At 46.3% G+C, this 27830-nt stretch overlaps 1 protein-coding gene across 1 annotated transcript; it reads left to right on the top strand.

The window, feature by feature from the left end:
- The first annotated feature begins 8416 nt into the window (after positions 1-8416).
- On the top strand, positions 8417-24726 carry RAET1E (retinoic acid early transcript 1E). The gene is made up of 7 exons (XM_073022684.1): positions 8417-8563; positions 10541-10683; positions 15860-16071; positions 16746-17006; positions 17267-17542; positions 18203-18334; positions 22383-24726. The coding sequence occupies exons 1-7, from the start codon at positions 8417-8419 to the stop codon at positions 22538-22540; spliced, it is 1329 nt and encodes a 442-aa protein (XP_072878785.1). The 3' UTR covers positions 22541-24726.
- The last annotated feature ends 3104 nt before the right edge of the window (positions 24727-27830 follow it).

Here is a 27830-nt window from a genome sequence, read left to right as displayed (position 1 = left end):
CATGAGGTTTGAGTCCAGACCTTAAGGCAGCTCCCCTGCCATCACCCTCCTGCAAACCCTAGATCCTAAGCCGACTGATGGCCCTGCCAGGAGCAGAGTGGACTCAGACACAGGGAAGCTGAGCTGCTACTGGGGTTCCATGGGCACCACTAGGTTAGATCAAGAATGAATAAGGTGGAACAGGGACTGTCACCTTCAGAGCTATGGGTGCTGCTCCCAGTGTGAGGAGAGGCTGAGGAAGAAGGGGAAGGAGGGATGCTGCCCTGCAGGCCCACCCAAGGCCAAGGACAGAGGAATACAGAGCCCTCTCTTTGGATGGGTTCCCCCCACGTCTTTCTATGTTTTAGGCCCTGTCATCAGAGGGTAGAGAGGGCCTTGAGTGAGGGAGCAGGCCCATCACTACCAGCTTCGGTCCTGCAGGCCCCTGCACTCCATCCCCTGGTCAGGTGCAGGGCCTGGGCTTACTCTGTGATGTCGCAAAGGAAGAAAGAGGATGGTCCAAGCTGCAGGTGCCGGGGTTGGGGCTCAAGGGAAAAACAGGTCCCTTAGTGCAGGGGGCTCTGAGACGTGGAGTGCCTAGGGAAAGATTGCCCTGGAAAAGTGATCCGGGTTCTCATTCATCTCTTAAACCAACATGTGTGTCCTTTTTGAAAATTAAAGATGATACCAAAAATCCCCTGTGAGCAGGGTCTCGATCAAACTCGCTCTTCTTGTTGGCCACCTGCCCACCACCTACTGTGTATGTCCAGAGGCCTCCAGCAGATCATAATGACACCAGGGACCCAGTAGCTCATTCACAGCCTTGATTCCTTTTGTCAACAATTTTACCAGCGGTTATTCCTAACATCTTATGTTATTTTTTATTGGTGCTACCTGATGGAATTCCTGCAATTAAAGTTCTGGCTAACTAGACAAGATATGTCAACATTTTATTTCTTCTGCTTTTGTTTGGAAAATTGAGTACTTTTTGAATGATGACCTCTTTCTTCCAAATGATACAGTCAGTAAAACAATCATGTTAGACTTCGGACCTCCAGGGTTTCTTTCCGTGTCCTGAAGGATAATTCTTTATTTAGTAAGAAAAAATTATATTAATGATTATTTCCTTAGTAATTTATTGCTCTGTACTAATATTTCAACAGAGAGTTCTATTTCGCAAAAACCTACTGAGTTTAGAATTTTCTTGTATTACCCAGTAGAGAATTAATGTTATTTCATTTTTCCTCCATGATGTGGAGTAATAAATGAGTGATTCTGCTAGATTTTGTGTGGAAACAGAGAATCTACAAAACATGGCTGAAAAAAACCAGGGACAACACACATACATGGAAAAATAATTTATACTCATGAGTTAGAAGATACAATATAGCTAAAATGGCCATACTTCCAAAAGTAATTTATAGATGCAACACTATCCCTATCAATACCAACATCATTTTTCACAAAATTAGAAAAATCTAATCTAAAAGTTATTTGGAATTTAAAAAGAGCCCAAATAGCCAAAACAATCATAAGCAAGAAGAACAAAGCCAGAGGCATCACATTGCCAGACTTCAAACTATAATATAAGGCTATAGTGATCAAAACAGAATGGTACTGGTACAAAAATAGACACTTAGATCAGTGGAACAGAACAGAGAAGTCAGAAAGAAAACTTCACACCTACAGCCATCTAACCTTCAACAAAATCAACAAATGCTGCTGCGATAACTGGCTAGCCATGTGCAGAAGAATGAAACTGAAGCCCTGCCTTTCACCATGTATGTAAAATAACTCGTCATGGACTAAAGATTTAAATGTAAGTCCTAAAACTATAGAAATCCTGGAAGATAACTTAGGAAATACCACTCTAGACATGCAGCCTGGAAAAGATTTCATGGTGAACACACCAAAGGCAATTGCAACCAAAACCAAAAATTGACAAAGGGGACCTCCTTAAACTAAAGAGCTTCTGCAGAGCAAAAGAAACTAGCAAACGGTAAACAGCCTATAGAACGGGAGAAATATCTGCAAACTATGCATCTGGAAAAGCTCTAATATCCAGAATCTACAAGGAACTTAAACAACTCAACAAGCAAGAACAAAAAACCCAATTAAAAAATAAGAAAAGAATGTGAACAGACACTTCTCAAAAGAAGACCCGCAAGTGGCCAACAAACATGAAAAAATGTTCTTTCAGAGGCCGAGGTGGGCAGATCACGAGCTCAGGAGTTTGAGACCAGCCTGGCCAACATGGTGAAACCCCGTCTCTACTAAAAATACTAAAATTACCCTGTGTGGTGGCGCGCACGTATGACCTGTAACGGTGCATAGTCTAACGTTGAAACTATAAAATATCTTGGACTAGTACTTCCTAGTTTTGTCCAGCAGATGGCAATGCTTATCTTGCAAATATTTCAGTAAGCCCAGAGGGTTTGCTCACAGTGAGTTTGTGCCATGAGCTCCTTGGCACACAGTTTGGGATCCACAGTCAAGGGCTACAGAGAAGACAAAAGAGACGTTGAAATCATGTCGAATGAGGAATCCATAAAGAGTTCATTTCTGAGGATTGGGGCAGTTCCTCCCACCCGGTAGATCAGGATGCCCTGAAGGCAAAGAGCAGAGGGGTGCGCTCTGGTGGCCCAGCAGTTCTGCCCCAGGGGAGAGGTTTTTCTTCTGCCACAGTGAAAACTAGCAGGACACTGTTTCATCCCAGAACCAAGGAAACCAGGAAGGAAGGTCAGAGTGAAGAGCTGTCTGAGTGTTTCAGATTACACAGTGACATCCTACTTGATGACTTCAGAACTCCTTCATGAGCTGGGAGACAGCCCCTGAGGTGACAGGTGAGTGGGCAGCATGGGCCAGACATGACAACTCTAGAGATGACACCCAGTTTCTCCCTTGTGTTTATGTGTGTCTTTGTGTGTGCATGTGTGTGTCTGTGTCTGTATTTCTACATGCATATGTGTGTGTTTATGTGAGTGTGTATATGCCTGTGTGGTGTGTGTGCGTGAGAGAGACTGTGCGTGCCTGTCTCTGTGTGTCTGTGTGTGTGTGTCTGTATCTGTGTGTGTGATAACATGCATGTATGAATGGTGAACTGATTTCCTGGTTGATTTGCTGTCAGGGAGACAGGGACTCCAGGGGGCTTCCGCCCACGCCTCCTTCCTTATCTTGTGTCCTGACATTCCCTCCTCCCTGTGGAAAGAGTCTACCCCAGTAACTGAGGGTCCATTACTGCAGACTTCTCACAGCTCCCCAAAGTTCTGTGATATTTGCACCCCCAAGCCTCCTCTTCATGCTTGTCCCTCTTCTGGGTGCCCTGTCTTCTCCTCCCACCTGGCCACGCTGTATTCTTCCTATTCCTACAAGAGCAATCTGAAATGCCACCTCCCGAGAAACTTCCATGCAACTCCCCAGGGAGAATGAGTCAACCCCTCTTCTGCCCTCTGATAGTCCCAACCACTGCGGGGACATCACATCAGCAGCAGCAGCCACGTGGGTGTTTGTTTCTGTCCCTGGATTCTAAGTTCCTGGAGGACTGGACACATCCATCACCCACATGTAAACCCAGCACCTAGCACAGTGCCTGCCATATGATATGATTTAAGACACATCAGAGGAGTCCAATCATCAGACTACCCCAGGGCTGCTAGAACTCAGAAAGGATCCCTATCATTTAGGGGATTGAACAAAGGTCTTCGTTTCCATTCTTTCCAGCACTGACCTCCATGGCTCCACTCATCCCTACTCCTTCCTTTAAGATTGGCTGGTTAGAGAGGGGTAAGGACAGGAGCAGCTACACCTGGTCTCCTCCACCTCCCATGGTGGAGTGCACCCTTGGTGAGACCTGGTGAGCATGACAGCCCCTGGGCCTAGAGAACCTGGAGCCTCCGCAGCCCTATAGAGACCAGGAGGAGCTGTTCAGCCACTTGTGGAGACAGCCAGAGAGTGCTTCAAGGACTGCATGGAGCTCTGGAGAAGCGGGGAGTTCATGACCCTCTTTTGTGGGGCATGAGAAATTTAGGCAGGATCATGTCTATAAAAGAGGCTATAACTTTGGGTTATCAATGCTTTCACCTCCTTACCCCTTCCAGATCAGAGTGGGCGCTTTACTTGTTGTTATGGATTATTGTGTCAGCCAAAATGAGAGGTCAGAATCACCCTAAAGATTTGAAACTTCTTTAAGATTTGACAAATGCACAACATTTTAATACCACTTCTATTTTTAGGAAGCTGTGGCTGAAGAAAACTTGCTATAGTACAGCATTGTCCAAATTATTTATACAGAATTTTAAAAGTCTACATAATGTCATACAACCATCTGAAAAGTAAAACCTAAAAAGCAATAACTTTTTGAGCCAAGAGTGGTGGCTCATGCCTATAATCCCAGAACTTTGGGAGGCCAATGCCAGAGTATCATTTGAGGCTAGGAGCTGGAGATCAGCCATGGCAACATGGTGAGACTGTCTCTACAGAAAGTTTTAAAAACTGACCAAGTGTAGTAGCACATGACTGTAGTCCCAGCTCCTCAGAAGGCTAAGGTGGGAGGATCACTTGAGCCTGGGAGTTTGCGGTTGCAGGGGGTTGAGGTGGTGCCACTGCACTCCAGACTGGGTGACAGAGGGAGAGCCTGTCTCAAAGAAAACAACAACAGAAATAAGAAAAATATGTAAACACCAATAAGCTAAGTTGACATAAAAATTGTGGGACCCAAATGACCAAATCATGCAATTTCTTACTTTTTTTTTTTTTTTTTTTAAACAGAGTCTCGCTCTGTCACCCAGGCTGGAGTGCAGTGGTACAATCTCGGCTCACTGCAATCTCTGCCTCCTGGATTCAAGCAATTCTCCTGCCTCAGCCTCCCCAGTAGCTGGGTCTGCAGGTGCCTACTACCATGTCCAGCTAATTTTTTGTATTTTTAGCAGAGACGGGGTTTCACGGTGTTAACCAGGGTGGTCTCAATCTCCTGACCTGGTGATCTGCCACCTTGGCCTCCCAAAGTGCTGGGATTACAGGCATGAGCCACCGTGCCAGGCCAATTCCTTACTTTTGCTGTAGTAAGGGATATGGTGAGTATAAGCATACTCAGAAGCTTCCCTTTCATGAAATATAATTTCCTCTGGTAAATCCGCTCCTTAGTCCAAGTCCTCTGAGAAGTAGGTGCCTACATGGGATTCACATGAGGGGATTTCATTGATGGAAACCCTGGGAGAACCATTCAGCAGGATGCAGTTCTGATGCTAAGTACAGAAGAGACGGACAGGAGGTTGGGCAGGTGCATCCTACACTACAGTGAATGGTGCTGGGACAACTGGATGGCACATGCAGAAGAATGAGGCAGACCCCTTCCTTACAGCACACACAAAAACTAGTTCTAGGTGAATGGCAGATGTCCACCTAAGACATGAAACTATGAAAGTCTCAGAAGAAAATAAAGCAATAAATTTTTGTGACCCTGGATATAACAAAGGCTTCTTGAGTACTGTATGCCAATAGCACAGATGGCAAAATAAAAGGTAGTTTAATTTCATTTCATGAAAATGTAAAACTTTAGTGCTTCAAAAAGGATTCCATTTAGAAAGAAAGAGAAAAAAAAAAACTTACAGACTGAGAGAAAATATTTGAAAATCATGTATCTGGTAAGGGACTGGTATCCTGAATATACAAAGAACTCTTGTGGTCGGCGGCGGGGCACCCACTCATCGGTCTCCACCGGGCAGGACCCGGGTCCAGAGCTGGGGCGCAGTGGGCGCCCTGGGAGGTGCATGCAGAACCCGGAGAGCGCACGGTGTGGTGGAAACTGAAACCCACAGGAGCAAACTTTCCCCGAAAGTCATCTGTGGTTGAAATCAGCCATCACCTGTAATATCCTCCTTATGATAGCACAGTTGGGTAAATACCTAGAACCAGTGCCTCCTCACTGCAGCAGCCCCGTGCGCCCCTGCCCGGGTTCGTGTCCCCGGACCCTCCGGGCCCCCAACAGATCAGGCAAGCCCAACTGGTGACCGTCCCCGGGGCTCCCGGCCCCACTCTTTCTTACTACTTCACCTCCATATATTCACGGGTTTCAGAATCGAAACCGTGAAAAGTCACATGTGAAAGGCTGTCCCCATCCCTGCCTGCGTCCACTCTCATTTGCCACACGCCCGGGACGAAACTTGATTGGATTCTTCTTACCTTTCCAGGGAGTCTTTATGTCATTTCAAATGAATATGAATACATATTCTTCATGCAGACTTGGATATTTTTGACTCTTGATGAGCCCTGTCACCCCGTCCTTCAGGAAGCCTGTGTCAGTTTCCCCTCCCTCTACAGTGGACTCTCCTCAGATGCCAAGTAGAATGAAGCAGAGGACAACGAGGAGGCTTCAGGAACTGAGGGTGGTGGTCATGGCTTTAGGCTGATCTGTGCCTGGGGCCACAGTGGGTGGTGCTGAAATTGAAATGCAAGAGTGACAGCCCTTGTCCAGGCCCCAAATCTGAGGACATGCCTCCTCAGCTCCTGCCGACCCAGGTCATCCTGGAAGGCAGAGGTTTTTCCCCCCCTTCCCCACTATAGGGCAGCCCCTGGGATAGGTCCTGGGGTAGGAAGGGAGAGGGGGTGTCCCCTGTCCTCAGGAAGCTCACACAGCTGCTGAGGGTAGCCAGGGGACACCACAGCCCACACTCCTACTGTGGGGGAAGAGGAGGTGATGCCCCACGGTTGGGGAGGGGAGGGCCTCAGGGCTGGCATTGGAGGTGGTTTTGATGGATTTCCAGATACCGACCAAGAAACAGGAAAGGAAAAGTGGTCCTAGGAGGAGGTAACACTAAGGAGAAAGATGGAAACACAGTGATGCCCACAGTTTCAAGGGTGGTGAGAAATCCACAGTGAGGGGAGCAGAAGCAGGTGCAGTGAGGAAGAGGAGTCAGGAGGGAGAAGGGAGAGGAGGATGGGACAGCACAAGCACGCCCAGGAGGAGCCCTGTATGAGGGGGTCATGTTCACACTGACTCACTCACACACACACTCACACACTCACACACACTCTCCAGACACAAATCTACACACACCCACACATACACACACATTCACACACGGTAATCACACACACACTCTCTCACACTGACACACACTCACACTCACACACATATTTTCACACAGATACACTCACATTCACATACATTCACACACACTAGTGACTCTCACACTCGCACACACATTCACACACACTAATGACACACTCACACTGGGGTAACTAGATCTCAAGAGAGTTCTCAGTTACCTGCCAGCTCCAGCCTTTTCTTCCTGTGCATCGAGAATTCCTCTAGCCAGCTCTTGCAGCCTCCCAGCAAAATATTCTGAAAGAACATGGTCACATACTCACATCCCTATTCTTCTCCCAATACTCTTTCATCTGCCTGGCTCCAGCATGAACCACTGTCCACTTTCTGTTGTTTGAGTCAAAGAGGAGGAACTTCTGTCAAGATCCGCTGCTATGTCCATCAGCTCCTCACTCACAAGACATCCTGGCCTATAGAGTGAGGTGGCCTGACCCCATGAGAAAGAAATCAGCTCTGGTCTTGAATATCCCGAGCTGTGAGACCTCGTGTCTCTACAAGACCATCCTGTGAAAGCAGCCAGGAGGGAGGCTGTACCTTCATGTCACTTGTTGCGTCACTTGTTGGCAATGACTTAGGCTGAGAGGAGAGCGCAGAACCCAGAGAGGACTTAGTGTGGTGGAAACTGAAACCCCCAAGTGAGAGCTTTCCCCGAAAGTCATCTGTGGTTGAAATCAGCAATCACCTATAATATCCCCCCTATGACAACACAGTTGGGTAAATATCTAGAACAAGTGCCTCATCACTGCAGCAGCCCCATGCACCCCTGCTGGATTTTGGATTGGCTTGGTGTTGTTAGCCCCTTTGTTTGGTCAATTTCTCCCATGTGGAATGGCTGTATTAATGAGCACCCCACCCTGGCAAGTCAGAGGACAGAGCAGGGGACCAGACACAGAAGTGGGTCCCTTGTAACCTGCACAAAACCTGCAAAAGGAAAGTGCTCTGAGCCCTGATTGGAGTTTTGCCCAACTAAATTTGTATTTCATTGGGTAAGGTGGCATACATCTCCAGCTTCCTTGAGGTGAGCTCGGTTTAGGAAGTTTCTTTCCTACTGAACTGTGTCAGGAATCTCGCCAACACCTGACGCTGCCCACCACATCTCTTTTGCTGCCTCAGTGGCTGGAACCTGCCAGGGGGGCCCCAACTGTGAAGGCTGGAGACCCAAGGAAGCTGCCCTGACACCTCTCCTTGTTTTCTGAGCCAGGGGGCCCATCTGAGCCCCTTCACCCCAAGGTGTCTGTTTTCTATGCGTTGTATGAGGTTTGTATCTTCATAGAAATGGCATTCTAGTAAGAGACAGAAATTTTAAATGGATAGACATGTAAATTATATGGTATGTGTGTTGGGCAGAATAATTCCCTCTCCAACCCCCAGGATGGCAGATCCAGTCCCTGGAACCTCTGTGTTGGGTACACGGAAAGGGCGGTGAAAGCTGCAGATGGAGCTGAGGTGGCCGATCAGCTGCCCTGGGAGAACCAGCCAGTGAGGGGTAGAGTTCTCATGTGAACCAGGACTCAGCCTGGTGGAGCTGCCTTTGAAGATGAGGAAATGGGGCCCTGAGCCATGGATGTGGGCAGTTGGAGCAGCTGGAAAAGGTGAGCAGGAGACAGGTTCTCACCAAGAGCGTCCCGAAGGAACACAGCCCTGACAGCACAGTGATGTTAGCCCCGTGAGACTGTTCAGACTTCTGAGCTCCAGAATGATAAGAGAATGAATGTATGTTGTTTTAAGGCACTAAGTTTGCAGTAATTTGTTGCAGCCACAATTAAAAGCTAATAAGGTTTGTTTGATTGTTTATTTATTGGGATAGAGTCTCATTCTGTTGCCTAGGCTGCAAAGGAGTGGCATGATCTCAGCTCACTGCAACCTCCGCCTCCAGGGTTCAAGTGATTCTCCTGCCTCAGTATCCCGAGTAGGTGGGATTATAGGCGCTGGCCACCACATCCGGCTAATGTTTGTATTTTTAGTAGAGATGGGTTTTCACCATGTTGGCCAGGATGGTCTCAAACTCTCAACCTCAGGTGATCCAGTGGCCCTGGCCTCCCAAAGTGCTGGGATTACAGGCATGAGCCACCGGGCCTGGCTTACTAAGGTTATGTTTAAAGTGGTCATTGCTTTAGGGGAACAAGTTCAGGTGAAGAAGGTCCAGGATGGCCCAGGCAGGCAGAGGTCTCGCATTATGAAATAGGGGCCTTTACATTTAACAATGTTAAGATGAAAAATTTTATGTTACATGAATTATACCACAATTTAAAAAAAAAGAAAGAACGAAATAAATGAATACAAGGATTCCAAATGGGAGGGGCAGGGAGAACTAGGCATGGAAGCAGGAGTGGAAGTGAGCTGGGCAGATGCCTGAAAGGCAGTCCATGCTGAGGGGAGGGCAACACAAAGTCCCGAGGCATGGGGACATCTGCAGGGCTCTGAAGACCAGCAAGGAGGCCGAGGGTGGAGGTCGGAACTGAGCAAGCGAGGGGGCATAGAGGACAGCTGACCAGACTGCACAGGGTTCTCTAGGTGTCTATAGTGACTTTGGTTTTACTGAGAGAAAAGGGGCACTTTTGGAGGGTTTGGAGCAGAGGAGGGGTATGAGTGGTGAGGTTCTGAAGGATCACTCTGGCTGCTCTGTAGCCATTTGGGAGGTGGGGACAGGCATGGAGAACCAAGGAGGGCAGGACTGCAATCACCCTGGCCAGGAGGACGGTGGCCTAGAACCAGGGTCGGGTACTAGATGACAGTGTGGTCAAATCATAGATATTTTATTTCTAGTCCAAAGAAGAGATAAGAAAGAGGTCCTGCAAATAGGTGATTTTTTTTTTTTTAATTCTTCACAGCCTTACCACACAACCTCTAAACCTTCAGTAAAGTTGGCTACATTCACAAGTAGCTGGTGTCACTTTGGTGGGGGCTTTGTAAGGAATTGGGCAGGGTATCTTTTAAGGAAGACTCAGGAGAAGAGCTGGTCTTCCAGTTGCGGAGGGGAATGGAGTTGCAAGAAGAAAACAGGGAGGTTGAGCGACACACAGTGGGAACAGGAGCTCAAGGGGCAGGAGCTCCCGGCCTCCAGAGTGCAGGACGGTAGTGCCGTGTTCACACAGAAACCAGGCAACAGAGGGCGCCAGCACCCACCGGACACGAGGTAGGGCCACTGTCACAGCTAGACCAGGACCTGCAGAGGCCTAAACCCTGAAAAAAGGTGGGGTCCCCCACCTAGGCCTATTAAGGAAAGCATATGTGTGCCATTACATGCTGGTGTCCAACAACTGCTAAAATTACATTAAATCCTTTCTAGAATTTCGTGGCTGGGACTTGAGCCTGATCTTGGTCCATTTACTGATGACGAATCTAGTACTGAACTGGATCCAGTTCCTGACAAGGAACTCTGTCCTAGAATCACTCACACGTGACAGTTGACAGGTGGCCCCACCGGGTTTGCGTGCTGGACGGGTGTTCTGCTAGGCCGGCCTCTCCACGCCCAGGGGGACTGGACTGGTTTCTGCTCCTCAGAGAGTTTGCCCAGAGACTCTGAGGAAGAAAGCAGTCACCTCAGGCCTCTCCATCCTAGAGACGGCAGAAGGACAAACGTCTCCTGCTGGCACAAGGTAGGGGGTGGGGGGTGGCCGGTGTTCCAAACACCAGTGCAGAGGGAACGTGTGTGTGTTTGGGAGTGAAGGAGGAAAGCAGGGGCTCAGGTGGTGAGAGAACCAGGGGCAATGAAGTAAAAGTGGGGTTGGGGAAGCTGCTGGGGGTGTGGGGGCGGGGACGCTGGATAAGGCAGGGAGGACAGGGGTGGCTCTGCGGGTCCTCTGCCTCCACGCCAAGCACTCAGGGATCTGTGCCTCCCGCCAGTCTGGAGTCCCAATCGCCCCTCTCTCCAATTTGGGGGACAGGGATTTCTTCTTGTTTTCCTGCCCTAACTCCTTCCTTCCAACTTCTCTTGTCCCATTCTCCCTCAGATCCTCCCCTCCACTTATACCAAGGCTTCCACAGCCTCGCTCTGCCGGGCCTTGGCATTCCCAGCCTGGGTGTTGAAACCATTGGCCGGGATCTCAAGGCAGCTGGGCAGGGAGAGGATGGTTAGAAGCCCAGGGCACACTGCCACAAAAAGGCTGTGACTCATTTTCAGGGATTGAAAAATGCAGTCCAATTCATTTTAAAATTTTCGTCTCTCTTGGGACTTCAAGCTGAAAGTTCTTTATAGCAACGGGCTTCCAGGAACTACATGTAATTATTGGTTCTTCTTTCCTTATCATCTGCTTCTTACTTCAATTAAAATTCCACTTCAGTCGGGTGTGGTGGCTCACTCCTATAATCCCAACACTTTGGGAGGCTGAGTAGGGAGGATTGCGTGAGCCCAGAGTTTAAGATCAGCCAAGGCAATGTGATGAGACCCGTCTCTACACCAAAAATTTAAAAATTAGCTGGGTGTGGGGGCTCATGCCTGTAGTCCCAGCTATTCTGGAGGCTGAAGTGGGAGGACTGATTGAGCCCAGGAGTTTAAGGCTGCAATGAGCCATGCTCATGCCACTGCACTCCATCTGGGCAACAGAGCAAGACCTGGTCTCAAAAAACAAAACAAACAAAAATCTACTTCATATGTAACCATCATTTCAGTTTTGAAACCACTGCCTGAAGCTGACATTTTGCAGTTGGAATATGGCTATTCCTTCCCATCCCCATGTTGGCTCATGCCAAGCTGGGATTCAGGACCACAGAGGGCAACAAAGGTGGAAAGGCCCCTTTCCCATTTCCTTATATTTTTCCCAGCCTGTCTGCAGCTCTTTCTTTTTCTTCAGTGTTAGGTCAGCATCCCAGATGTCAGGACCCAAGTACAGGCCTGCTGTGCTCCTTCCTGTGAGTCATCAGACTTGTAGAAAATACTGGCCCTGCTAAGGAGCTACTCAGTGGTCATATCACACATACACATGCACATACACACACACATGCACCCATGCGCGCGCAGGCACAAACACACACACACACTGTTCTTGGCCCACCCCCGCTGGTGTCCCCACAGCAGCAGCACTAGTAGGTTGGTAGCAGTGAGTCCCTCTCCCCACACTCTCAGGGCTTGGGTGTGTACAGAACAGGCTCCACTCAGGACAGATTTGAGACCCCTTCTCCAGACCAAGAGGCGGAAGTGCACCCTCAAAACTGGGGTGCTTTAACCTTAGCAGCCAGAGAACCAGGTAGGGGATGTGTAAAAAATGTGCATCCCTGGGCCCCTTCAAACCCTTGACCCACTGTCCTCTGAGCAGACAACCCCTTATCCCCCCAGCCCCATGGAGAGAGCCCTGCCCAGAGTCCATGGTTAGTTTCTTTGAAGTCTGTTCCATCTAGTTAAGAAAGGACAGTGGTACAGACCCACTTACCAGTGATCATGAGTCACAGGATGTCACCCTCTGGGTCTGACATGCACTTGAATTAACTGGCATACTGCCTGGCACACAGAGAGAACCCAGATGTGGAATGGATATGGGTGGTGTTACACGCCGCATGTTTGCCTGCCCTCCAAATTCATATGCAGAAATCCTAATTCTCAAAGGTGATGCTATTTAGGAAGTCATAAGTCATGGGTATGTAGCCCTGTGGGATAAAGAAGTGACAGGAGAGCTTGCTGTCACTCTCTGCTCCCCACTGTGTGAGGATACAACAGGAAGACAGCCATCTGGTGAGGAAGAGAGGGCCCTCGCCAGACACCGGACCTGCCGACACCTTGATCTTGGACTTCCCAGCCTCCAGGACGGTGAGAAATAAATGCTTGGTGTTTTAGCCACGTATTCTGTTGTGGCAGCCTGAACTGGCTAAGTTAGCGGGGTCCGATGATGAAATGGGACAGCTGTACAAGTGAGGTGGAAAGGGGGGCTACAGATACTAAGTTTTATGAGGAAACCTTGTGCTTGAGAAATTTGAAAATGACACAAAATTTTGTTCTAAGACAAATTTTCAGAATTTGAAACTTAGAGCCCCAAGACTTTTCCCAATGATAGACTTGGCTTTCCTTGAGGTCTTGGCCACAGTAGGACTGCTGGAGTCTATTATAAGACCCATCTGGAAGGGCCTCCGCCATTGCTGAGGCCTCAGTAAATAGTTTTAAGGTCACAGTGTAAACAAAACTGCCGGGAAGTTGGAACTGGGTGGAGCCCACTGCAGCTCAGCAAGGCTGCCGTGGCCAGACTACCAGATTTCTCCTCTATGGTCAGGGTATCTCTGTAAACAAGGCAGCAGCCCCAGTCAGGGGCTTATAGCAGACTTAAACGTCCCTGCCTGATGGCCCTGAAGAGAGCAGCAGACCTCCCAGCACAGCATTCGAGCTCTGTCTGCTAAGGGTCAGACTGTCTCCTCAAGTGGGTCCCTGACTCCCATATACACTGGCTGGGAGACACCTCCCAGTAGGGGCTGACAGACACCTCATACAGGAGAGCTCTGGCTGACATCTGGCAGGTGCCTCTCTGGGTCGAAGCTTCCAGAGGAAGGAACAGGCAGCAATCTTTACTGCTCTGCTGCCTCCGCTGGTGATACCCAGGCAAACAGGGTCGGGAGTGGACCACCAGCAAACTCCAGCAGACTGGCAGCAGAGGCGCCTGCCTGTTAGAAGGAAAAGAAACAAATAGAAAGGATTAGCACATCCACTCAAAGACTCCATCTGAAGGTCACCAACACCAAAGGCCAAAGGTAGATAAATCCACAAAGATGGGGAAAAAAAACAGCATGAAAAGGTTGAAAATTCCAAAAACAAAAACACCTCTCCTCCTCCAAATGATCACAACTCCTCACCAACAAGGGAACAAAACTGGACAGAGAATGAGTTTCATGAACTGACAGAAGTAGGCTTCAGAAGGTGAGTAATAACAAACAACTCTGAGCTAAAGAAGCATGTTCTAACCCAATGCTAGGAAGATAAGAACCTTGAAAAAAGGTTAGTCGAATTGCTAACTAGAATAACCAGTGTAGAGAGGAACATAAGTGACCTGACGGAGCTAAAAAAAAAAACAGCATGAAAATACTATTCAGGACATAGGCGTGGGCAAAGACTTCCTTTCTAAAACACCAAAAGCACTGGCAACAAAAGCCAAAATTGACAAATGGGATCTAATTAAACTAAAGAGCTTCTGCACAGCAGAAGAAACTATCATCAGAGTGAATAGACAACCTACAGAATGGGAGAAGATTTTTGCAATCTATCCATCTGACAAAGGGCTAATATCCAGAATCTACAAAGAACTTAAACAAATTTACAAGAAAAAAACAACCCCATCAAAAAAATGGGCAAAATATATGAACAGACCCTTTTCAAAAGAAGACATTTATGCAGCCAATGGACATATGAAAAAATGCTCATCATCACTGGTCATTAGAGAAATGCAAATCAAAACCACAATGAGATACCATCTCGTGCCAGTTAGAATGGCGATCATTAAAAAGTCAGGAAACAACAGATGCTGGAGAGATTGTAGAAAAATAGAAACACTTTTACACTGTTGGTGAGAGTGTAGATTAGTTCAACCATTGTGGAAGACAGTGTGGCGATTCCTCAAGGATCTAGAACTAGAAATACCATTTGACACAGCAATCCCTTTACTGGGTATATACCCAAAGGATTTTAAATCATGCTGCTATAAAGACACACGCACACATGTTTATTGTGGCACTATTCACAATAGCAAAACTTGTCCATCAATGATAGATTAAGAAAATGTGACACATATACACCATGGAATACTATGCAGCCATAAAAAGGGATGAGTTCATGTCCTTTGCAGGGACGTGGATGAAGCTGGAAACCATCATTCTCAGCAAGTTATCACAAAATCAGAAAACCAAACACCGCATGTTCTCACTCATAGGTGGGAGTTGACCAATGAGAACACGTGGACACAGGAAGGGGAATATCACACACTGGGGCCTGTCAGGGGGTGGGGGACTAGGAGAGGGATAACATTAAGAGAAATACCTAATGTAGGTGACAGGTTGATGGGTGCAGCAAACCACCAGGGCACGTATATACCTATATAACAAAACTACACATTCTGCACATGTAACCCAAAACTTAAAGTATAATTTTTTTTTTTTTTTTTGTAGAGATGGAGTCTTACTATGTTGCCCAGGTTGGTCTTGAACTCCTGGCCTCAAGTGATCCTCCTGCCTCATCCTCCCAAAGTGCTGGAATTATAGGCATGAGCCACTGTAAGGGCTTGGCCATTTCAGTTTTGTTGATTAGCATCTACAATAGTGCCTGATACATGTAGTAGACACTCCGTAAGTGTTTATTGAGTGACTCAATATGTTTTATTACAATTACACACACACACACACACACACACAAAAAACCCATCTGTCATGGTAGACCACTTGCTGCCTGTTCGCAGCTAGTTTAATGAATATTGGGGTGTGCTTGGTGAGAGAAAATCTCAACCATTTAAGATAAAAGAGTTTGAATGGGTTAGGGATAGTGAGAGAAGGGAGAAAGGAGATGGCAGAAAATACAGGAATGGGGAGGGGGTACCAGGAAGAAAGGGAAAAGCAAAAGAGGCAGGGAGGAGAAGGGAAGAGGAAACTGGAGGAAGGAAGAAGGAACTCACATAACCTCCAACCATCCTGCTCACACCAGAGGGTTTTTTTTTTTGCAGGGGCCATGGGGACAGGAGAGGAGAGAGTGTTTATTCAAAGTTAATTTTGTTTTTAAATGTCTTTTTTTATTTTTCAATAAGTAATTATATTCTGAATACTTGGAAAACACTCCCTTCACAAAATTGTTCTTTAATGTGGTCTCTACAGGCCTGCCCTCAGTTGTTCCAGGGTAAAGAATTGGGGCAGTGCCCACACCCACGCTGTTGGACATTTCACCATACCAGTGACGGTGTTTGTGTCCACGCCCAGCTTCCTGCCTGTTACTCTCCACAATGTGCCAAGAATGCCCCTGACTTGTAGCCCTGTGAGCCTTCTTTCACTTCTACTGTTGCTACTAACAGCCTTGGAGATCATGGTTGGTGAGTGTCCTGAGATCTCAAGACCTGGCTGAGGACAACGAGGAGGAGGGAGAAAGGTGGGGGATAGGCGACTGGGGTCTCATGCAGGCTTCAGGCAAGCAGGTACCTGCTCGTAAGGACGATGTGAGGGAGAGGATCCCTGGGATGTTACCCCCAGTTCGTGGGAGACCCCAGCCTGAGGCCCTAGGCCAGGCACGGTCTCATATGTGGCAGTTCTATAATGCTACTCCCCACCTTCTACTCCAGGACTCTTTCCTGAACATCCGGGACCCCAGAGGAATTCAGCGTGTGTCCCGTGATAAATACCTCTTTTTCCTTTCTATTGAATGTCCTGTGTGTTCAGCTAGATTTTAAGTCACAGGAGGTCACACACAGGCTTGTCTGTTTTGTGCCTCAGAACTTGGTAGATGTTGCTAAAAGTATTTGTGACATGAATCCTCCTGTTAACACCATTAACACTAAGTATACCCCAAGGGTCCTCGGTACCATCAAGTATCTCACCCCAGACAGTCAGGGGGAGATGAGAGCAGGGATCTGGAAGGTTGAGGGAGTCTGGGATGGAACCACCCCCTCTGCCAGCCTGGCCTGGTCCAGGGAGTCTTGGGTCACAGAAGCACGGGTTCTAATGGGCCTCTTCCCCTGTCCTGGACCTCACCTGCATCTTTCTCTCACAGGTGCTCACTCTCTTTGCTTCAACTTCACTATAAAATCATGGTCCAGACCTGGACAGCCCTGGTGTGAAGCACAGGTCTTCATGAATAAAAATCTTTTCCTTCAGTACGACAGTGACAGCAACATGGTCAAGCCTCTGGGTCTCCTGGGGAAGAAGGTAAATGCCACCAGCACATGGGGAGAATTGACCCAAACGCTGGGAGAAGTGAGCCGAGACCTCAGGATGCTCCTTCTTGACATCAAACCCCAGATAAAGACCAGTGGTAAGTGTGGAATGGGGTGGGGAAACGGAGGCAGGCAGCAAGAGAGGGGAGGGAAGAGCACAGGTGGGGAGGGTCTTTAGGTGTATTTGTGTATTGATCCTTGGCCCAACCATAGAGACACAGGGGACCCAACGGGCAGGAAAGGGCAAGTCCGGGCAGAAAGAATACAGGCCCCTAAATATTCAGAGAAACACTTGACCTATTGGAAGACGATGGACCTCTCAAGAGTGGAGGATGATGGCTTTGTGTCTGGATTGCAGGTCCTTCCACTCTGCAGGTCGAGATGTTTTGTCAGCGTGAAGCAGAACGATGCACTGGTGCATCCTGGCAGTTCGCCATCAATGGAGAGAAATGCCTCTTCTTTGACGCAATGAACATGACCTGGACAGTAATTAATCATGAAGCCAGTAAGATCAAGGCGACATGGAAGAAAGACAGAGGGCTGGAAAAGTATTTCAGGAAGCTGTCAGTGGGAGACTGTGATCACTGGCTCAGGGAATTCTCAGAGCAGTGGGAGGCGATGCCAGAACCGACAGGTAACTGAGCCGGGAGGGAGAATGAGGCAGCTCCCTTTAAAGGTCAAAAGCCTTCCCTGTGTGAGTGTCAGCGTGTGTGCAATAGAAAATTTGATTGACTTCTCCGTGGGCTTCTTGGCTGGAGAGTCGGTGATGGCCAGAAGGATTTCCCATCATCCTCCCTTTCCCATCCCATTTTCCACTGTTTCTTCCTCAGTGTAGAAACCCCTTCCCATTAACCAATGATCCAGTCACCAATGACCCACCGCTGAATGGTCCCAAGTCTATCTGGGTCATTGCAAACATCCAGGCCTTCTCTTCCTCTATTATAATTACCCTTCCACCGGTTCTAATGCCACTTCTTAGTCATGAAGCCTTCCCCGCCTTCCCCACACAGAATTAAGCACCACCCATTGTGTCATCCTCCAAACAGTTCTAACCACAGTAATCATGTGAAATTTTGTGGTAATCAGATGAATATTTGCTACCTCTCTCAGTAGAAATCTGAGCTCCATAAGGACAAGGCACAACCCCATTCATCTTCATGGCCCAGGGTCTGGTAGAGTGGCTGTCACGTGAGCCAGTGATTATGTGGGGCACCATGTGCTCCTGGGGAAAGCAGGGGCTGTGGAAAGCACATTTTTAGGTGTGACAGGGCTTGTGTTTTTTTTTCTTTTTTAGTGTCACCAGTAAATGTTTCAGATATCCATGGGTCTTCTTCTAGCCTACCAGATATATGGATCATCCTGGGGGCGTTCATCTTGTTTGTCTTAATGGGAATTTTTCTCATCATCTATATCAGGTGGCGAAAAGGTGAGTGGCAGGCTGGTCTCTGGCCCTTGAAGGTGTCTTAGTCTGGTAAGGACTTGAGAGAGGTGAGCCATGGGTCTCACCCAAGCCCCCGCTCCCTGATCCATCTCTCTCCACAGAAATGGTGCATTGTCTTAGTCTTGAGCCCCTACACTACATAGCAGGGCTGGCAGCACAAACGTGCAGTGAGAGGAGGGACGAAGCACGCATCTCTTCCTGAGGAGGGGCAAGGTCTAAAATCTGGAATGCCTGCCTGGGGTGTTGTCTCTTTGCCATCCGGCCCAGGGGTTCCCCCAGCATTTTGATGGAAAGTTTGTTTGCTGTCTGCGTTTAGCATGATTTATCTCAGCAAGGTTCCATCCCCTTTTCCCATTTGCCATGAGAAGACTCACTGGTGGTGCTTGTGGCTGCAGCATTTACTTCCAGATAACACACAAGGTTGTGGTATAAGAAATCCTTTCACCACCCTCTAAACATTACATTGCCGAACTACATCCTACATTTTTAGTAGAGATGGGGTTTCTCCATGTCGGTCAGGTTGGTCTTGAACTCCCAACCTCAGGTGATCCGCCCACCTTGGCCTCCCAAAGTGCTGGGATTACAGGGATGAGCCATCACACCTGGCTGAGAGAACTATTATATGCCAGGCACATTGCCAGATATCTTCTGCTCTTTGGTCCCGTTTCTCCGCCATTGCTCTGACACGAAGAATTCATTTCTTTCTTCCATTGCTGTCTTTGTCCTTATAGTATCCCCTCCAAATTGACCCAGGCAGACCTCAACATTTTCAAGTATAGCAATTTGGAAAAGTTAAGTAGAGCTCTTTGGTTCAAGTCACAGTTCCTGGGGGCTCTCTCTGTGGAGTTTAAAGTTAAGGTTCCCTCTAACGAGAAAAATAGGCTACTCTATCTATGACTCACTGAGGATCAATGTTTCTGATGTAAAAAATGATTCTACCTTTGTCATTGCTTAAACAAATACTATGACTCAGATCTGTTTCTGCTTTGCAGGGGCCCTGACATGAAAAGTGAGTTTGCCAAGATCAGTGTCACAACAGGCTTGGCAAGATAAGGCTTGAGTCAGTTAAGGGCCGCTGGTCCAGAAGGGACTTGTGTGGTGGGTGGTGTGATGGCAGCAGGAACCCAGGGAGTGAATATGCTCAAATGGGAAGGGGTCCCACCCACAGAGCTGCAGGCAAAGGGGTCCCACCTTAACCCCTGGTGGAAGGTGACTGAGAAGGACTTAACTGCCCCAATCAAGCAGGCTGGGACTTCAGTGTCATTGACAGTAGTGAAGGGGATTGGTGAGTAGGAAGGGAGGCAGAAGAACAGTTTTAGAAGCTGCATCTGAACAGTAGGGATTTAAAGGAGGTGGGACCTCCATGGACACCTAGGGGTTCCTGACTCCCAGCCTCATCCTGGCAACTGAGTCTGCTGCTGAAGGGCTTCCTGTCTGGGCAGGAGCAGGTAGAGCTCAAGCACCGGCAGAGGTCAGTGCCACAGCTGAGCTGAACAGAAGTGGGAGGCAGAGCAGGCCCGGGGAAGGGTGTGTTGGAATTCAAGGGGAAAAAAGTATATCTGCCACCCTTTGGGGACAGCCTCCCCCTTGTGTTGCATGGATTTCTCTGTCACAGGGAGGAGCAGCACCCAGTGAAAAAGAGCTCTGTGTGCCCATGACACATTCCTATTTTGTTGTCTCTGGCATTTCTTGGCATTGTTTCTGCTGATGTGACAAAAGAGAGAAAAAGCTGATCAAAGCTAAATGTCAGAGCAAAGGGGTTGACAGGGAGTGTCTTTTCAGATACACAGGGACATTCACCAGGAAGGGCCATTTTTGGAACATAAAATAAATCTTAGCTGGGCACGATAGCTCACACCTGTAATCCCAGCACTTTGGGAGGCCAAGACAGGCCGATCATTTGAAGTCAGGAGTTCAAGACCAGCCTGGCCAATATGGCGAAACCCTGTCTCTACTAAAAATACAAAAATTAGCCGGGCGTGGGGGCATGGGCCTATAATCCCAGCTACTAGGGAGGCTGAGAGAGGAGAATCACTTGAACTCGGGAGGCAGAGTTTGCAGTGAGCCGATATTGCACCATTGCACTCCAGCCTGGGTGACAGAGTGAGATTCCATCTAAATAAACAAACAAACAAACAAATAAGTAAATAAATCTCAGCATATGTAAAGGGTTGAAATCATGCAAAGCATCTTGTCTGAGCGCAATGGAAATAAACTAGAAATCAATAGCAGGAAGATATATGGAAAAATCCTCAAATGTTTGGATATCAAATAATATGCTTCCAAATAACTATATATCAAATAAAAAAGTACAAGGAAAACTAGAAAGTATTTTGAAATGAATGAAAATGATGACACAAAATATCAAAATCTGTCAGACACAGACAAGAGAACGTTTAGAGGCATCCACACTGAACTTCTGATCTCTAAATCGCCGTGCATCATTACGGCCAAATTTTTTGTTCATGCTCATCTCTCTGCCTGGAATTTTCTTTCCTACCTGACCGAATTCCAGACAGCTATCCAAGTCCAGTTTAACTGTCACCTCCTCTAAGAAGTCACCAATCTTCCTGGATAGAATTAACTACCCCCACTCATAGCTCAGAAATTCTGACTACAGAAAAATTATCACATTGTTTTATGATTGGGTGTATGTCAGTAAATTGATGAACTCACTTGGGGACATTGCTTTTGTAACCTGAGAATCTATTGTGGCTGCTATATAGTAGAAGCTCAGGACATGTAAGGACTTGAGTGGCAGCCGAAGTAATGGTCATCTCCTGGGTATGGAGCTTGGACAAGAACCTGCACTCTTCTGTTCCATTTTACCTCAACCATCCGTGTTCCCAACCACATCTCCACTATCCTACCTGTACCAAGTGCTAATCCCTTGAATCACCTCAGTGACTATCTTCAGCTCAATCCCAATCACAGGTCAGGAGGGAGGGCATCAGGTATACTGTGAGCAAAGCAAAGGATGAGATGGGGCCAACTGGCCTCTGGATTAGGGGCAGGGCTTTTCCTGGTATGAGGACAGGGAGAAACCAGATTGCTATGTCTCCCCAAGACCCCTGCCAAATCTCACCGTAGAAATAAGATGAGGTGAATTTCACTTCTTGCCTGGGCATTGACGACCTGAGAGGCTTAGCTCTGGGTCAAGTTGAGCCCTCTCTGTCCTTGGCTGACAGGAGAAAGGCAAAGGCTGAACGAGTCTCGGGGACTGTCTCTGCTTTGCAAGTGGGCCCTGAGATTAACAGGGGCCTTTCCACATTAATGCATCCACAGTGGTTTGGCAAAGTCAGGCTTGATTTAAACCAGGGTCACTCTCCAGGGGGTGCCTATGTGGTGGGTGGTCTGATGGACAGAAACACAGAGGGTGAGCAAGACACATGTTGGGTGGGGCAGCAGCTTGATGATCTGACCATGGGAAAGTATATCACCTGCCAAAGGTTGAGGGGTCTCTAGGTTTAATTCCTAAGACGAAATAATTAAGAAGGCTGCCTGAGCTCCAACAAAGCAGGCTGGAGGCAGGGCCCCACAGACAGTGGGAGAGGGGATTGTGAGCAGAAGGGAAGGCCGAAGGTGAACCCTAGACACTCCGTGAGGACAGCAAGAACTAGAAGGTGGGATTCCTTGGACACATGGGTTTCTGGTTCACCCTGACACAGAAATCCTGGCAAATGGCTTCGTGCCAAGCCCCACCGTCAGTGCTCTGGCCCTGCCTCAGGGATACCCTTGCCCACAGCTGGAAGACTCTTGCCCTCACTGTGGGCTTTCCCACTGTGTTCCCGCTGATACTTTGTCTTCCTCGGTTTCGAAGCCCTAAAATCTCTGCTGGGATCTGGGTCTAACTAATGATGAAGTAAGGGAAAGTGAACAATCATAAACTAGATGACAGAGAGGCAGGATGGGAACAATAGCAGCTGATCTCTCCCTGAGAGAGAGGTGGGATCTGAGTCCTGGCAGATCATGGAGGGGTCAATCCTGAGCTGATCTTACTAGGGTTCTGCGTTCTTTTGTCTCCTTCCTGAAGGCAGAAGATCCACCTGGAGGTGGTACCACGGCGGCGGCGCGGAGTTGTTCACCTGTGGTCCTTTATCGCTGACAGCCTTGGTTCCCACTGCTCTGTGTTCCCTGAGTCAAGTGGAGTTACAAACCCCCTTCCAAGACCGAATGGGATTGCATTCTTGATTTGGCTGTCAGCTTGAACATTATTGGTGTATGGAATAACTATTTTTATACATTGATTTTGCATCCTGAAACTTTTTTTTTTATTTTTTTATTTTTTATTTATTTTTTTTAAATAATTTATTTATTATTATTATACTTTAAGTTGTAGGGTACATGTGCATAACGTGCAGGTTTGTTACATATGTATACTTGTGCCATGTTGGTGTGCTGCACCCATCAACTCGTCATTTACATCAGGTATAACTCCCAATGCATCCTGAAACCTTACTGAAATCATTTATCAGTTCTAGGAGCCTTGTGGCAGAGTCTTCAAGGTTTTCTAGTTATTATCATATCGACAGTGAAGAGAGACAGCTTGACTTCTTTTCCTATTTGGATGTCTTGTCTTTGTTTCTGTTGCCTGATTGCTCTGGCTAGGACTACCAGTGCTATGCTCAATAGAAGTGATGAGAGTGGGCATCCTTGTCTTGTTCCTATTCTTAAGGGGAGTGTTTCCAGCTCTTACCCATTCAGTATGATGTTGGCTGTGGATTTGTCATAGATGGCTCTTACTATTTTGAGGTATGTTCCTTCAGTGACTAGTTTGTTGAGAGTTTTTGCCATGAAGGTATGTTGGATTGTATTGAAAGCTTTTTCTGCATCGATTGAGAAGATCATATGGTTTTTGCTTTTAATTCTGCTTATGTGGTGAATCATATTTATTACTATGCGTATGTTAAACCACCTTGCATCCCAGGAATAAAGAAAATATGCAGCTATTGTCAGGCAGTGGACAACAGACAGTGCAAGACTGCTATCCTTGAGAGAGGGGAAATTCCCATGGTGAGTCCTACAACTGTCTGCCTGGGGACAGTTCCCCATGGTGCAATGAGCTGAAGTCCAAGCAGAGCACAGGACTCTCACTAGGTGTAGAAGGGAGAGATCAGAGCTTGGGGCAGCTAAAGTGGCTGGAATTTGCAGGACAGGTCACCAAAGAGGGAATTGCCAAGTGGAGAGGAGGGGCAGAAGTCTGCAGGGAGAGTCTTTGGCCAAGTGGTGCTTGCTCAGAGTGAGACCTCCTAAAGCCTGCCAGAGAACCACTGCTATGGGGTTGAAACAGAGACAGTAGAGGCAGAGCAGTGTTGCAGGACATTGGGGGCCAGCCCAGCCAGAGAGGAGAGATGTTGTTAATACTTTATTAACACCATGAACATCCTAAGGCCATAGCTTAGAAATAAGGGTCACATCCCAGAGTGAGATCTACCCAACAAAGCTTACAATCAATTCCTGTCAAGATGAGCAGGGGAGACAGAGTTTTGCGATTGCATTTAGAAGGTCACAGGAACTGCGTGGACTTTCCACAGATCTACCTAACAGGGCATAAAACCAAGCCTTCTAAAGTTCAGGATGGTTAACAGATCATTGAATTGCCTACTGGAACAAAAATCAACACAGTTCAGAGGAAAATAACAGAATCCAGAGTTTCTACAATGTGTCATCAATAATAGCCAAGATAAAATAATGAAAAATCTCTGGACAGTATGGCGGTTTTGTGAAATGGTTGCCAATTCTTTGACACACTTCCCATCAAGAGGCAGAGTCTCTGTCTTTCCCCTTGACTCTCGGTGGGTGCTATAGTCTGGATGTGTCCCCCAAAATTCACGTGTCAGAAACTTAATCCCCAGTGCAACAGTGTTGGGATGTGAGGCATTTTGGGAGATGGTTAGTCAGACCACTCAGGCCAATGGTGTGAGAAAGCCAAGCCACATGTTGGTAGTAAAGCCAGTGGGCCTAGATATCAAATCATCCTAACCCCGGCATCAGACATGCTAGTAAGGGAATGTCCATGTAATTCCACCAAGAATCGAGTCACCACTTTCTGGTCTTCCCAGCCACGGAACAGAGACAAACAATACTTATTGTGCCCTCTCCAAATTTCCTGACCCACAGAATCTGTGAGAACCCATAAAACGGTTGTTGTTTTAAACCATTAAGCTTTGGGGTAGTTGTTTTTTTTGGTTTTCTTTTATAAAGCAAAAATAATCAGTGCAACCTGCAAAGTAGCAACAAAATGTTACTCAAGAAAAAAAGCAGTCAATAAAAACAAACTGAATGACAGATGTTGGATTTAGCAAAGCTTTACTACGGACACAGTCATTCATGTCATCTGAAAAGAGAAACAGTTTTTTTTCTTTCTCTCCAGTCCTCTCCAGTGTCTGGTCCCTACCCCTTTCCTATCACCTATTCAATCAGAAATACTGTCAGCTTCTAGTATTTTATAGGTGCCATGGAAACTTAGGTGCTTGGGCATTGGGTATTTCTTTTTTGGCAAAGGGAATGATATTCAGATTAACCAGGGAGAACAAACACTCGTTAGGGGAGGAACTAACATCAGGGAGTCCTAAGTGCTCTCGGTGAGCCCAGGTTTCCTAATCTAGATGAATGACAGCCCCAGATACCAATTTGCAAATGAGAGGACTGGACCATTGTTTGTGACCTTTGAGAGATGATAGACATTATCAAAGGTGTCTAGACTACAGAAATGAGCAAAAGTTATTCCAAACGTCAAGAGGGGAGTATAGTTTATTTTGCAAAGACTATACAAGCATGTCCGCTATCAATCCTGTACAACATTCCAGCAACAGTTTTTTAGGGTCTATTTGGAAAATTCTGAAAAACAGAAACAATGCTCATCAGAACCTTAAATTGCTTGCTAAATTTCCCAGTATATTTTTATTTTTTTAATTGCTGTTGTAAATTGGCAAGTATGAGAATACAATAGCCTCAATTCCAAGATTTTCAACAACTTTGCGTGATATGTTTGTGGAGAAGATGGAAATATATGGGCTGGATAAGGGCAACTGGGTGGATTAATAAACTAATAATCGCCGGGCACGGTGGCTCATGCCTGTAATCCCAGTACTTTGGGAGGCCAAAGCGGGCAGATCACCTGAGGTCGGGAGTTTGAGACTAGCCTGACCAACATGGAGAAACCCTGTCTCTACTAAAAATACAAAATTAGCCAGGCATGTTGGCGCATGCCTGTAGTCCCAGCTACTTGGAGGAGGCTAAGGCAGGAGAATTGCTTGAACCCGGGAGGCGGAGGTTGCTGTGAGATGAGATTACGCCATTGCATTCCAGCCTAGGTAACAAGAGCGAAACTCCATCTCAAAAAAAAAAAAAAAAAAAAAAAAAAAAAAAAAAATTAAAATAAAATAACCTAATAATCATAGTCAGAGGATTCAAATTAACGAATTGATATCAATGTTGGCATAAGTTTTTAATGAAGTGTCTCAAGGCTCTCCCCTTGGCCTTCTCATAGTCCATATTTTACATAGATTTCTTAGATGAAGATGTAGAAGGCAGGATCATCAGTTTATAGAGGATACAAAGCCAGGTGAGCAAAAAGTATCTTGAGACGAACAAAATGGAACCACAACATGCTAACACTTATGTGATGCAGTAAAAGCAGTTCTAAGATGGATGCTGCTATTGTCTGGATGTGTTCTCTCTAAAATTCAGGTGTTACCAATGTGACAGTGTTAAGAGGTGGGCCTTTAAGAGTTGATTAGGTTATGAGGGTTCCTCCTTCCTTGATAGGATTACTACTCTTATAAAAGAGGTTCCATGTACCATTCGGCTAGCTTGCCCTTCTGCCTTCCACCATGTGAGGATGCAGCAAGAAGGCCCTCACCAGACACTAAATGCCAGTGCCTTGACCTTAAACTTCTCAGTTTCCAGAATTGTGAGAAAATAAATTTATGGTATTTATAAATGACCCAATCTCAGGTATTTGTTATAGCAGCACAAAACAGACTAAGACAAGTGTTTATGGCAATAAATGCCAAGATTAAAAAAGATTCAGCAGAACATTAAGTCTAATAATTAAATACTAAAGAAAAAAGGAAGATCTCAAATAATGTAACTTTAAACCCCAAGGAACTAGAAAAGAAAAGCAAACTAAGCCCAAAGTCAGCAAAAGGAAGGAAATAATAAAAATTAAAGCAGAAATCAATGAATTTGAGACTAGAAAAACAATAGAAGAGATAAACAAAACAAAGAGTTGGTTTTTTGAAAGATAAAATTGACAAACCTAGACTAGATTAAAAAAAAAATAAACAGAGAAGACTCAAATGATTAAAGTTGTAAATGAAATAAAATTATGAATGAAAGACATTACAATTGATATCACAGAAAGACAAGATCATAAGAGACTACTATAAACAATTGTGTACCCACAAATTGGATAACCTAGAAGAAATGGATAAATTGCTAGAAACATAACCTATCAAGACTGCATCATGAAGATAGAAAATCAGAATAGAATATTAGTGAGTAAGGAGATTGCATCAACAATCAAAAATCTCCTCATGAAGAAAAGGCCATGCTCCGATAGCTTCATGAGTAAATTCTACATGACATTTAAAGAATAAATAACATCTATTTTTCTCAAACTCTTCCAAAAAAATTGAAGGGCAGACAGCACTTCCAAACTCCTTTTACAAGGCCAGCATTACCCTCACACTAAAGCCAGATAAGAAGAATATAGGAAAAGAAAATTACAGGCCAATATTCCCAGTGATCACAGATGCAAACATTCTCAACAAAATACCAGCAAACTGAATTCAACAGCACATTAAAAGGATCATACACCATGATCAAGTGGGATTTAGCCCTGGGATGCAAGGATGGTTCAACATGTAAAGCAATAAATGTGACATACCATATAAATATAATGAAGGATAAAAATTATACGATCATCTCAACAGACACAGAAAAAGCATTTGACAAAACTTAGCATCCTTTTATAATAAAAACCCTCAACAAATTAGATATAGAAGAAATGTATCTCAACATAAAGACTGTATACAACAAGTCCACAGCTAACATCATACTCAAAAAGCTGAAAGCTTTCCCCCCAAAATCAGGAAAAAGACAAGAATGAGCACTCTTAGTACTTCTATTCAAGGAAGTATTAGAAGTCCTAGCCAGAGCAATTAGGCAAGAGAAGAAAATATTCAGATGAGAAAGGAAAAAGTTCAATTGTCTCTGTTTGCATATGACATGATCTTATATATAGAAAACTCTAAAAACGACTCCCCCAAACCATTAGAACTAATAAATAAATTCAGTAGGCCAGGCATGGTGGCTCATAACTGTAATCCCAGTACTTTGGAGGGCTGAGGCAGGAGGATTGCTTCAGGCTAGAAGTTTGAGACCAGCCTGGGCAACATAGTGAGACCCTCATTCTCAGGAGGCTAGAAATGGGAGGATCACTTGAGCCCAGGAAGTCAAGGCTGCAGTGAGCCAT

Source organism: Chlorocebus sabaeus, chromosome 13 (assembly GCF_047675955.1).
Source record: "Chlorocebus sabaeus isolate Y175 chromosome 13, mChlSab1.0.hap1, whole genome shotgun sequence".
NCBI classification, from domain to species: domain Eukaryota; kingdom Metazoa; phylum Chordata; class Mammalia; order Primates; family Cercopithecidae; genus Chlorocebus; species Chlorocebus sabaeus.
The sequence above is the reverse complement of the archived record's forward strand: the minus strand, read 5'-3'. Positions and strand labels throughout refer to the sequence as shown.

Coding starts and splice junctions, on each gene's coding strand:
- RAET1E (XM_073022684.1), top strand. CDS start 8,417: ATGTGTGTTGGGCAGAATAATTCCCTCTCCAACCCCCAGGATGGCAGA. Junction 10,684..15,859: donor ACGTCTCCTGCTGGCACAAG/GTAGGGGGTGGG, acceptor TGGTCTCTACAG/GCCTGCCCTCAGTTGTTCCA. Junction 17,007..17,266: donor ACCCCAGATAAAGACCAGTG/GTAAGTGTGGAA, acceptor TCTGGATTGCAG/GTCCTTCCACTCTGCAGGTC.